General features: G+C 38.2%; 1 protein-coding gene across 1 annotated transcript in view; it reads right to left on the bottom strand.

Annotated features, from left to right (window-relative positions):
- itgbl1 (integrin, beta-like 1) overlaps positions 1 to 14,141 on the bottom strand; it is a 47,260-nt gene that overhangs the window by 31,136 nt on the left and 1,983 nt on the right. The window contains exon 2 of the mRNA XM_088352137.1: positions 12,576 to 12,778. Coding sequence (XP_088208263.1) covers positions 12,576 to 12,778 — 203 coding nt within the window. The remainder of the gene's footprint in view (positions 1 to 12,575; positions 12,779 to 14,141) is intronic.

Raw genomic sequence — 14,141 nt, 5'->3', positions numbered from 1 at the left:
TGATTTGCCTCTAGCTACTCTTGCTTGCTGTCATGCTAGCTCCTGTTTACCAGTAAAAGTTGATAGCAATAGGTGGTATGCTAGCAAAGTATTTTCTCTCCATATCTACATTAGTGGACTTGAGTCAAGCTTATTACAGTCCCTCAGTTAACGCAAAAAATTGAACAAAATTGTATGCACAATAACTCAACAGTTTGCTACATACTTGGTTGCAACAATTGAATCTAAACCATAATGCTCGTACAGCAACCCCATTGGCGCTTTTATTCCCAAGGGCACTTCTCAAACAGACACTTTACCCGAGTGACAAAGAACCTTTGGAGGACCGTTGTAAGTTTGGGCCAAAGAACATTATTTTATGAATGCATAGTTGGTTTATCCGACCAGGCCATTAAAAGGGTCCAAAATCCTTTGGAGTAGTGTGCAGTTTTGTTTGAGAAAATTAAAGTGAATTTTGTGCAACTATGCCTCTTTCTTTAGAGTATATGTTGTTTTTTTTTTCCTTTTTTTGTGTTGATACCCAGTGGTCTGTGGTTTAAACTTTGTGAAACATGGTCATGAAATAGATTATGGTTGCAAATGATTTTACTGTCTAGTATCGTATTGTAAAACTAAACAGCAGTTATGTAATTTTTATACTGCTGTTGTAGGCGTTGGATGTGTACTGCCGTTTGAGTTGGATACTTGCTCACTCTTGGCAGTAAGGCCTGGAATCTCAGGAGCTCCAACCAGTAAGAAAGAACAAATGTTGCAACAGGGAGAGTTGTTCTGAAACCGAGAACTGTTTGGCTGAGCCTCAGAAGATCCATTGTACCTCAACCAAGTGTGAAGCCAGAGGTTATGTTTTGATTGCTGAAGTTAGCAGTGGACATGAACTTCAAATATTTCTCGGTAAAAAAGGAACAAAAATAAGGACAGCTCCCTATTATAGACCCTGTAAAATGAATCAGTATATTAGTTTCTAAACATGAAGCACGTATTGTCACAGCTATTCCAAAAAGATCTATCTGCAGGAAGTTCTAAAATAGCACCCTTTCGAGAAGCCTTTCTAAATAGATAAAAAGGTAGCTTGATAGTTAACAAGAAAGGTAAAGACGTAAAAAGCTAAAAGGAAGCTAGACAGACAGCTAAAAGAGTAAAAGGCCAACTAAATGGCCAAAAAGAAATCCAAGCAACAAATCTAGCCAGAATCGAGGCTAAAATGTTGCTTAATAACTAGAAAAAAAAGATCAAATGTTAGCTGGATAGCATGGGGAAAATGTACAAAGCTAGCTAAATAACTAGAAAAGAGGCCAAAATTAGCGTCATAACGAGCAAATAGATTAATTGTTAGCTAGATGGCATAGAAACAATGGTAAAAAGCTGGCTAGATCGCCTCCTAAATAGCTAAAAAGACAGGAAAGTAAATCAATAAAAAGATTAATACATGGATTTGTTTCATACATGAATAGATTCTCATTCCATTTCATTAATCATTTTTTTTATCAATTCTTGAATAGATGTTTTTGTCAATGAATGGAATTTATTTAGATTTCTAAAATAACAACATATCATGTTATTACTTTTTTGTTACTATGTTATCACCAGGTCAATGATTTAAAATACGGTTGGATAGACTCAGTCAACCAAAACTAAAATAAAAGCCAGGATATATATTTTTAAAAAGATTTATAAAAAAAAACTGCATGCTTTCTATAATTATATATACCATAGCTAATGTTGATGTTGACTATGTATTGTCTGTTGATGACCTGACAACATCCATTGCAGCCTGGTATTCCTTGATAGGGGATTTCCTCATGAGCAACCTCTTCTAAAGGTTTCCTAATTTTCTTCATGCCAAGGTTTTTTGACTTTTACCTTGCCCTCAGGTAGGTTTCAGATTAATGGTGGTCTGTGCGGCCCCGAAAACTCTGTGACTGATGACTATACAAATGAATATGACCTTGACCTGACTTGATATAGAAAGCCTGACAACGCAATGTTACTTTCAATTCTAGAAATAATCCACTCAATTGTATTCATATGAAAATAGACAGTCGACATTTGCGCAGGGGCAGGTTGGACTACCTAAAAAACATGTAAACAACCATGTTTGAAAGAGGTTTTGTTATGTGCGCTGTGGGTATTAACACAGGTAAAATCCTTTGCCACAAAGCAAAGCTGCAGCAATGTAAACGTTACCGAGCCACTGTTAATTTGTTAGAACTTGTTTTTTTCTACAACTGCAAAAAGTTGACATCAAGCATCTTTTGCCGTCTTATAGGTGTGGCAACGTATGTGTGTTTTGCAATCGATTGTGTCTGTGTGTTTGTGTGTGAAGAATCAGGGTTATGAATCATCTCTGAGATTTAAAGTCAGAGGGAGAACAGACTTCACGTAGCTATTCAGAGAGAAGGAGGGAGGAGGGAAGTCCTTTTTTTTCATGGGCAGTGCCACGTTGAATCAGAAAACTAGAAATTATTAGAAAAAGATGTCAAGTAGCCCCAGTTTCATTGCTCGATTCTCAAGCTATAGTGATTATTTGGTGAACAATTTCCTTGGGAAAAATTACAGAGACAAAAGGTTTAAGGGAGGGTGGAAGAAGAAAAACATTGGAAAAATATGACAAGGCATTTTTTAACATTTGTTGAACAGATGTTGGTCAAGGCCATTGGAGAATGTTTCTCTGCTGGTGCACGTCAGTATGTAATCTTGGTAAACTATCAAATTAATTTTGACACAATATTGTGAATGTAAAAATCTTTGAAAAGTGTCAGATTTTGAGTTTAAAGGACCTTACTTTGGTAGATGCAAATGGAGGAATAAACACTGCAACCCCTGCTCTGCTCAATGTCAATACCAGGAGTAATGTGATTGTGACATCATTCTGTGTAACCGGCGTAATAGGACACTGGTGCGTTCTACTATTGGGCACATGTTTCTTGATAAAACAATGATGACACCTATTTTGGATGGAATTGTCAGGGCTTTTAATTTACTGTCGAAAAAAGATTTAACCTGGATGAATCGCTGTTTTTTGCCTCATAAAACAGTTGCAATAACTATATGAATCTTCATCAACATGTTTACTGATGATCGAGGACAATTCCAATGCCGTCAATCATTTATTATTGTTAACATATGTTGTTTAAAGCAGACATCTAAATAAACTTTACAGAAATTCTTTCATGACGAGTGGTGAAAAGTATTGCGTATATGAATGTATGTAGTTGAAATCATAGGATGGTTAGACAGGTGGGTTAGGGACTTGCATTTATCATTTGAACACTAGATTAGATCTTTTAATTACAAAAGATCTTATCATCATAAATCTAAATGCTCTTGGTGATCTAAAAGAATACACTTGACTTTTGCATGAAATTCATACTCATAATAAAATTGTTGTTGAGGATTTTCTTCAATGCAAGAATGTTGATTTTCTCTTTACGGTGAATTCTTATGCAAGAGAACATTTGAATAGAAAGTTTTTTATGCCATTTTCGGCTTTTTTCTTTTATTAGTCTTTGTCTGACAGCTGTTTGACCCCCATGGTTGAAATAACTTGAATGACGAGTCTAACCTTGTCCATGGCAGAACTGCCCAATTTACGAACATCTGTCGTCTCACAAAGAACCAGTTCCATGATGATCATCAACAAATAAGTTCCCAACATCATGTTTCAATATTTAAAGCATCCAGTATATTATTCCCTCGCTACTTTGCGCTGCGGTCATTGCTGGTTCACTGCTTTGCGGATTTTAAATGTTATTGTCTTTATTGTCATTGATATCAATATATTGTACACTGTGTCCTGCAGCAGACAGCGGAGACCAAAAGCTGTCATGGATGAATGTTGTATGTGTGTGTTGGGTAAACGTGACCTCCTGTGTGTGCGAACAATAGGCTAGTGTATGCTGTCAGTGAAACAGTGGGGCAGGCGAACAAGTCAATATGGCTACCAAAACAAACTGCAAAGCATGGCGACAGCTAACTCTTAGCAGCTTGACACATTGAAGATAAACTACCATATTTTCATGACCATAGGACGCACCAAGTCGGAAGCCGAATAATCCGTAGCTGGTTCTATTTCTGTATTTAACACTACACACAGCGTAGCACATGGTAGGGCGTAGGTGCCCTCTGCTTGCATGAACTTTCCCCCCACCCATACAAGGTGCAAATGCTCCATGATTTACTGTTCTAATACATTCCCCCAAAAATTAGATAAGAAGACATTTTAGAATTGTTTGCCAGGAGGGACATTTCTAAACATTGCCTTACAACACAGAAAAGCTTACAAGTGTGCTTATTTTAAAATACAGTGGAAGCAAAACATGACTTTGGTTGTGGTTTATTGAATTCAAAAGTAAAACACACGGATAGCAACTTGTCAGAATTCGTTTTTCAGCTTCCTCCACTTGCAAACCTTCGATTGATTAATTTTCGATTCTCTGCTCAGTTTCCATATTGTTCCACGGAGCGTAGAAATCTACACACCATGGTGAATGAAAACATGGTAAGCATTCAATGGAAGGAAAGTGAGGTTTTGGATTTAATTAATATTTGGAGGGACAACTCTGTTCAGTCTCCTGTAGCACAATAAATCAAACTGCTAGATACGCTACAGCATTCAGATAAATGAATACCTCCTCAAACAATGGTCTGTGTCACGTGTCCTCTTCCGCACAGTCAGAATATGATGAAGACGCAGAGAAGCCACATTTAGTTTGAAATGTGAACCATCTCACATCGGATTTCACACAAAAATCAGAATTGAGCATTTAGCTCTGCAGCCTGATTGTGTCCACAGATGCCACCCTACCCCTGGGACAAGCCTAGGATACCTGATAGTGGCTTGCAGCTAGCTAGCCGCTCTATGAATCACTTTCTTACACTGAAGTCCTCATGATGTCTATTCCTCTATGTCTATGAGATGCTGGCCAACCCACACCCTCTGCAACTTTCACTCCGACCCCCCACCTGTGTAAATGTAAAGAGCCACAATGGTTAGAAGGCCCTTTCTGCCATTCCAACTATAGAGCACAGCTGAGGAAAACAGGAATATATGATATGCTTTCACTTCAAATGACATTTGTTTCAATTGTTTAGTGTATACAAACATACATCCATTAACATTTCTATTCACTATTCACCTGTCAACATATTGATAAATGTTTTCTCTTTTTGTTCTTTGATCAAATGAACACACACCAACAACTTTTCACACTGCATAATAAAATTAAACATTTCAGATTCAGATTCTTCAGATTCAGATTCAGATCTACTTTATTGTCATTCTAGTACACGTGTATACAGAACGAAATGTCGATACATCTGACCCGCACAGTTTCCTCGAATGTACAGATATAAGTAAAAGTTGTATTGTATTATGGCTACGTATAGTATTTTACCATACCATAGTGCCGATAGTGCAAGAAGAGTAGCTAACCAGATGTGCAAAATGGGCATTCAGGTTAACAAGTCAGGTAAACAGTAACATTAACACTGTAACAATAACGCTGTAAGTACAATAGTGCCGAGAGCAAATGTGCAAGGAGTGGCAAGCTATAAAGAACTGCCAGTAGTGCAAAAAGTCAGATTAGCAGCCGTTAAGATTTAGGTTAACTATATGTTAGATTGACCATTTAACAGTCTAATGGCCAGGGGGACTAGACTACTGCGGAACCTGGTGGTCCTGCACCGCACACTGCAGTACCTCTTCCCAGAGGCTAGCAGAGTGAACAGTCCATGATGGGGGTGAGAGGGGTCCCCGATAATGTCCCAGGGGAGCTTAAAGCCTATCAGATCTACATTGACACACACGCGCGCACACACACACACACACACACACACACACACACACGCACACACAATTAATTTAATATATTTAATTGACGAAGGGGGATGATGCAATCAGCATAATGAAACAAGAAGATAGTACCTGCAGTTCTATTAAGAATAAGGCTCTCTTTGAGAGAAGGGAATCCTAGTAATAAAGGCCAAAGAGATCCTTGTATTTGTTTATCTCGGCAATCATCACTTAATGGAATATAGATTTTATCCATGTATATATCCATCTCTGCTTTTACACAATACAAGAACTAAAGAAACTGGACAGCATGGACTTGAGACAAAAAGCATAGAAATGAACAAAAGCCTGTGAAAGTACACTCCATTCAACATACAAAAAAAATCATCTTGAGAAATTGTAAAGTGGAATGTATTCACCAATTTTAGACTTAAGTTGTCTCTTGTGTATTCCTCCTTTTTTGATAATATTGCAACTATTATTCCATGCAAAAAGTAGAACTGCAGGTGCGCCTTAGCCAGTGCTATAGATTCGTTGTATGTCTGTGTGTTTTGGAGCGATAGTGTTCGCCAAGGTGTGAAACAGCATCTTTCCTAAGATGCCAAGCAGCGTGGCAGTGAGTGAAAGCCCATTATCAGAGGCCGAAAAGTCGGTCCTCATCGTTCCAGACTGCTGAACTATAATGAGCTCCTCGCGGCAGCCATGTTGTTCTCTCAAATAAATCACTCCACCGCCTCTATTCATATCTGTATTAATGCACCGTAGACCCACCATCCCATATGCAACAGAACCTTTTTGGCCATTCAAACCTTAATTCTTGTAGCAGGCCATTTATGCAAATAATTCCTGACTCCCGGATTTCAATGAAGGGCTACAGTATAGCTAAACTTAAACAATAAACCATCCATGCATATAACCACCCATTCCTCCATTCATCCATTCGTCCATCCATCCATCCATCCATCTATCCGTCCATCCATCCATCCATCCATCCATCCATCCATCCATCCATCCATCCATCCATCCATCCATCCATCCATCCATTCATCCATCCCTTGTCACATCGTAATCAGGGTCATGTGCGTTTATTTTATGTTATCACAAAACGACAAACTGAGTGACACTAAGAATTGTCCGAACATGGGTGAACTTTGTGCTACAGTAGCCTTTTGAACGTGAGGGACCATGGTTACAAAAAAATTAAGATATAAGATGTCTTTCAAGCAAAATTGTTGCCCGAACATATGAGAGAAAATCCAATAACGAGAATTTCCAGATGCTACCATTCGAAGGCCTAGTGTTTGAGACCCTCCACTGCCAGCATCAACTCGTCCCAGTTAGCATGTGCGTTTCGCGTCATAAAAACCGGATCCTGCACACTTGTGTTGTGCTTTTTTATCATGCTCTCTCATTCCTACACCAACACCTATATTAGCAGCCACAAACGATAAGTGTTTACAGTAAACTCGCATTTTATTTTGTTAACATCATCTTGTTTATCTAGTTACTGTATTTCAGTGTGTTTTATTGCTTTAATTGGTTAACTTGGATGATTTTAGTAGGGAAGGAACCGATGAATTGATTTATAGTTTTTTCTGAAATGTAAAACTTGTCAAGTCAAGTCACATTTATTTATATAGCCCTTAATCACAAAAATGTCTCAAAGGACTGCACAGATTGTTTGAGATTCAATAATGTCTAGATACGAGCTTGATCCGTAAACTAAGTAATCTTGTATTTAGTAGAGCCACTGTCAACAAAAAGCAGGCGCATTAAACATTTTTTGAGTTTTAATGATTTTCCAACAAAAAAGAGCGTTGAAGAAATATGTTTTTTTTTTTACATTTTTCCAAGAGGGAATGTGCAAGATATTTCACGAATCAGTGCCGCTCTATCCTTGAGTGCAGTAATCGCATTTGCATATGGAAGCAGGTGCACTTAGGTAACCTAGAAAGTTCACAATTTGCAAATTTTGCGAGTCTATATCAATCTAATTTTGCATCAGCAGATTAGCATTTTGGCACATGACCGGACTTGAGAGTCAATAGAAAACCTGCAGAGGGACACAAACTCATCGAGTGAGCCAGATTTCAACTACAGGAACTAACTATCAGGAGTCAACAGAAGCATAACCTGAAATCAAGGCTCTAACAGAGTGGCTAGAGGACCACAACATAAAATGTTCTTCCTTTGGTCAGGAATTCAGTTTTGGGTTTTTAAAAATGAATTCATTAATATGTCCCTTATAGATGTTGCAAATGATGGACAGAAATGTTTGAAAACCCATATATTGTGCAGACAGAAACAAATCTAATGGTTTGTCTACTTATCTAAGCAGAGAGGTCAAAAGTTAAACAGTTTTTCAAAATTACAAAGAAAGAAGTACCGAAGTCACTCCTTTGCTTAACTAAATTGCATTTGTAGTCAAGTTTAAATGTAAACACTGTACAGTATACATTTTACAGCTTCTGTATTAAAAATAAACTTAGATGGATTCACAGGATTTTCCCAAACCTAGAATCCTGAAGTGATGTGTCAGATGTAAAACAGGTTCAGGTGGTTACACAGAGAAAAGTTAAAGAACCACCATCATTTATTGGGGATGGCTCAGACTCAATAAAATTACATGAGTGGGAAGATCTAATGAAGACATTAATTAAGAAGAGTAATGTGAGGCTTGAAGAGCAGGCCGAGGAAATCATTACGCATTTGAGAGGAAAAGCTAAAGATGTAGTTAGGTTTGGCATTAGAAACAGTAATATAGACGTCTATACCCGCCCTGACATGATTTATAGTGTTCTCAGGAAACACTTTAGCTGTACCAAGTACTCTGCTGTCCCTTTAGCTGACTTTTATTCAACTTTGCCCAAAGACCAGGAAGACCCCTATGACTACTGGCTGAGACTAAACAGAGCAGCTGACCTTGCCTCTGACTGCTTGAGTGAGCAGGGCAAAACATTTGACAACCCTGAAATAGAGGTTACTCGCATGTTTATTAGGAACTGCCCTTGCAAAGAACGAAAGGTAAGACATATCTTTTGGTGCTCCACAAAATAAGTTAATTTTAAACTTTATAACCCCAGCTGACAAATCTCTCACCATGCATAGTAATGTGATTGATATTGTCAAGCTGTTTAGGTTTATTTTCGTTTTGTTTCTGTTTTATTAAATATTAATTCCCCTTGTAGAGATCAAAGAGATCAGACCCAGCAGAAAAAGCTAATGTTGTGACTCATCCATTTGCAGGTAAATTGTACCCATTTTTATACTCATTATTATTTTTATTCCTATTTTTCATATACATTAAAAAAGGATGATGTTGGTTAAAATTCAGAGTAAAGAAAAACATGTTGAATTCATTGTAAACGTTAAAAATCCACTATACGATCTCTTGTTAAAAGTATCTTGTTAAAATGCAAAGATTTATAAATGTATTGTGATATTCTAAAATGTATTTTCTGTAAAGTGAAAAGACAGCTCTTTGATATGCTTTGTTGTCAGTTTTACCAGAGTACTACAAAGAGATCAAAGAGATCAGACCCAGCAGAAAAAGCTAATGTTGTGACTCATCCATTTGCAGAACTGTAATAATAAAAACCTCATCATCCAGTCCAGCGTGAATGTGGATCTTTGGTGGGACACGTATAACGCGGTAACATTGGGGGTTTGTATCCCTTAGTCATGAAGCTCCTAAACAGTAAGAAACTGCAATATTGAATGATATGACTGAATGACTCTACTGAGGATAAGCGGTGCAGATTATGTATAGATGCATTCAGATTCAGATTCAGATTCAGATCTACTTTATTGTCATTCTAGTACACGTGTATACAGAACGAAATGTCGATACATCTGACCCGCACAGTTTCCTCGAATGTACAGATATAAGTAAAGTTGTATTGTATTATGGCTACGTATAGTATTTTACCATACCATAGTGCCGATAGTGCAAGAGGAGTAGCTAACCGGATGTGCAAAATGGGCATTCAGGTTAACAAGTCAGGTAAACAGTAACATTAACACTGTAACAGTAACGCTGTAAGTACAATAGTGCAGAGAGCAAATGTGCAAGGAGTGGCAAGCTATAAAGAACTGCCAGTAGTGCAAAAAGTCAGATTAGCAGCCGTTAAGATTTAGGTTAACTATATGTTAGATTGACCATTTAACAGTCTATGCATGACTGAATGGTGGATTAAAAAAATCTGCATATTCCTTCAACGTGTTATATTTTGCTGCTTTTATTTATTATTTTACACAGTCAATGTTTAAACTACTACTACCACTTTGTGGATTAAACGTTTTGTTTTTTTTGCCATATTTATCTCATTATTTTGCTAAAATTGCATTCTAAAACTCTGTGACATTTGGCATAGAAAGAGAAGATACCACTAAATACAGTGTCTTGCAAAAGTATTGCCTGCCCAAGAACTTTTTCTCAGGTTGCCATATTTCAGGCTTCTAACTTAAATCTAGAACTGAAAACATTCTCTAAAGATCAAAAACATGTGAGAAACAATCATGAAGTTGAACCTAATTATTTCAACATCCTAAACTACATTTAACACAAAAAAAAAACTGAAACGAAAGTGTTGCAAAAACATTACCACCCTTTTCTCTGTGCTCAGCCAACTAACTCCCAAAGTTGCCCGATGACTTCTGAATGATCCAATGTCGACCTAAATGACTAACATTGACAAACAGAGTGTACTTGGTGCCATTAGGTCTCAGTTTAAATGCACCTGAACACACACCATTATGAAGCATTATAACAGCATTATGAAAACCAAAAGAACACACCAGGCTGGTCTGGGATAAAGTGATGGGAATCTTAAAATCAAGAATAGGATCCAAAAATATTTTGCAAAATTTTCACATCTCCCGGAGCACTGTGCGAGCAATAATATCGAAATAAAGAACAAAGAAAACCGCTGCAAGCCTACTATGACCTGGTTGTTCCTCTAAACCTTCGGCCCAAACAAGGAGAAAACTAATCAGAGAGTAAACGAAAAGACCCATGATCACATTGGAGGACCTGCAGGCATATTCAGCCAAGGTAAGTCAATCAGTTTATAAGACAACTACTAGTGTAGAAGCCAGGAAGAAAGCCCATTCTGAAAAGAATACCATTGACTGAGAATGAGAGCAGGTTCACCTTCCAACAGGACAATGACCTTAAACATGAAGCAAAATATATAGTGTAGTGTAGTACACTGTAGTGGTTCAAAACTAAAAATATAAATGTATGAATGGCCAAACGAAAGTCTAGACTTCAATCCTTTAGAGCATATGTGGAAAGATCTAAAAAATGGTGCGCACAAAGAATCACCATCCTTTAGCAACTTGAGCTTTTTTTGTAAGGAAAAATTGGCACCTTTTTCTGTTACAAGATTTGCAAAACCTATTGAGACATACCTAAGACTTGTGGCTGTGATCACAGCTCAAGAAGGTTGGACAAAGTATGAACTCAAAGGGTGTAACTTTTTTTATTTCTTTTTATTCGTTAGTGCAATATAAAATGTCAAACACATTTCATTTATTTTTAATATTGTGTCCCATATGTGTCCCCACAAATCTATGGGATGGAAAGATAAGATACCACTGAATACTCTTGCTATTTGGATAAAATCTGCAACACATTTTGCTGATTATATAAATACTTACTGTAACTACTTCCCATTTCATGGACAGAAGTGGGATTGCACTCCCTCCCAATAACCTGACTCCCAAATTTAGCTAGAATCACACAAACGACAAATTTCTTTGCCAGCTTTGATGTTGACAGGCCCCTAACAGCAGCACATTAGCCTTTGGGAACCACCAGCAGCACAATGGTACTTTTGGAGCATGTAGTAAGTTGTGGGCTTAGAACTGCGAACCCCAGGAAGACAGCCGGCCCAGATGAAGTACCAGGGAGGGTGTTGAGGGACTTCGCAGACCAGCTGGCTGAGGTCATTGTCAACGACTTTAATCGGTCCCTGTCACAAGCTACCATTCCACCTTGCCAGAAAACCTCCACCATAATCCCTATCCCAAAGAAGTCCTCAGTAGTCGGCCTCAATAACTACAGGCCTGTCGCACTTACGCCTGTGGTCATGGAGTGATTCGAGAAGCTTGTGGTGTCCTTCTACAAAGCCAGAGTGGAAAACGTTCTGGCATATAGCATTACCATGCTGGGAGCACAGCAGTAGACAAAAAAAACATACAGAGTAATCAACACAGTCTAAAAAATCCTTGGCAGCTCTCTGCCAAGTCTAGAGGACATTGGCGGCCATCAGCACCATAAGCAAGCTTACAAAACTGTGAAAACACATATTGCAACTTATTATTTTTCTTTTCTGTTGCTGTGTTATTGCACGAAAATGCAAAAATATATACCTTGTCAATTATTTGGGGAATTTTGTTGCTGCTAAATGTTATTGCACTTCTTTTCATTGTACTGTGGTTACTATTTTTTTTCCATTTACAAATATTGCTCGATTATCATAACTTATGCCAGTCTCTAATTAGTTTTTCCTCTTTATCCTAACAGTCTTTTATTCTATTTTTTCTCTTTAAAGTCTTTACTACATGAATACCCGGGAGAGTCATGTCCATTCCTATTCTGTACAATGTTTACCATGCTGTTATCAATTACAATAAAGACAATTCAAGTTAAGTCATATCTATGTCCTAGCAACTAAGTCTATCAACATACTGTACAGTAGAACATAGTGTATTTTTGACATTCACAGTGAATTATATGCTTGTGTTCCATGTGGCCGTGATGTCTGCTTTGTGTACGCACCGTGACAAATTTTATCATTGTGTGTGGCACAGACCCAGTCATGGCACTCGCAGCGAGGCCCATAGAATTTCTCTGGATCTGAGGCCTGGCACAGGCACACGCCGCACTCGCACTTGCCCTTCCCACTGCAGATGTTGCCATCGGGCGTCCGGCACCGACGCAGGGAAGACTCTGTGGATAGTCGACACACGCCAGTCACCTGACTAAAAAAGCAAAAAAAAAGAAAATGTCACTCTTAGAATCTGAAGCACAGTCAATTGTACTTCCCCTCCAAAAAAACAACAAAATATTTAACGCACTGCATGTGTGATTAATATAACCTTTGATATTTGCGTTTACCATATGGGAGCTGAACAATTCCATTATTTGTACTACTACCTAGGGTTGGGATATTTCAAAAACACAACTACAGCAATATTACAAAATTCTACTGATATACTGCTAAAATCTGTTATGAATATACGACAAAACCCCTACAAAAATACAACTGCAGTAAGACTACAAAAAATTAGAAAAAGGAAAAATCCCAAAACTATATATGTTTCTTAAAGGCTGAAGAGTTACCGTATGCATCACCATTTATTTGTAACTCTATAATTCCACTTTTATTAGGAGAGCCAGCTTTTTAATATGTTTCCCTTGTTGTTATTTCTTATATGTATTGTGTCTTAGTTTTTGCATGTTTGCACGTGGTAAATAGCAAGACATTTCATCTGTGCTGTATGTTGAATTGAAGTTTAAACAAGTTGGATTTAAAAAAAAGTATAAAACTACCCAGGGCAGCACGGCGGCGCAGTGGTTAGCGCGTGTGCGGCACAGTTCTGAGGTCATGGGTTCAAATCTAGCTACCAACCTTCCTGTGCAGAGTTTGCATGTTCTCCCCGTGCTTGCGTGGGTTTCCTCCGGGCACTCCGGTTTCTTCCCACATTCCAAAAACATGCATGTCAGGTTAATTGGCTGGTCAAAATTGTCCCTAAGTGTGAAAGAGCGAGCGAAATGTCTGTCCCTGTGTGCCCTGCGACTGGCTGGCAACCAGTTCAGGGTGTCCCCTGCCCACTGCTCGAAGATGGCTGGAATGGGCTCCAGCACCCCCGCGACCCTACTGAGAATAAGCGGTGCAGACAATGGTTAAAACTACCCATGTCGCTGGCCTTTGTGTGGCACATTCATCCAACATCGCAATTATCCTGCTTTGTTTTCCTTTAGTCACCAAGACTACACTTACAACCACTCCAATTCTGTGTTTTAGCCCTGCGGGACCTTTATTAATGAATGACTCACACCCACTCATGTTATTATATTTGTTGTTGATTAAAAAAAAAAAAGCGGAGAAATCAATTGAGAGCTGCTGCTTTTTGTGCTTAATGCGTGCGTGGGTTTGCCAAGAAATGCAACAGTACCGAGAAAAGAAACATTTAGATGACGCAAATCATCAAATTTGGCCTCAGACTTGTACACTTTTCCTTAAACATGAAACAGGCTAAAACAAAAGGTGCAGATTAACGGCATAATAAAAATTCATTCACAGGAAATATCTATCCATCTGTCCTTCATCTGCAACACTTA

The sequence above is a fragment of the Urocampus carinirostris genome, chromosome 14 (assembly GCF_059441175.1).
Source record: "Urocampus carinirostris isolate Australia breed hairy pipefish chromosome 14, RoL_Ucar_1.0, whole genome shotgun sequence".
Taxonomy (NCBI): Eukaryota; Metazoa; Chordata; class Actinopteri; order Syngnathiformes; family Syngnathidae; genus Urocampus; species Urocampus carinirostris.
Note: the sequence above shows the minus strand (reverse complement) of the source record. Positions and strands in the feature narration are given on the sequence as shown.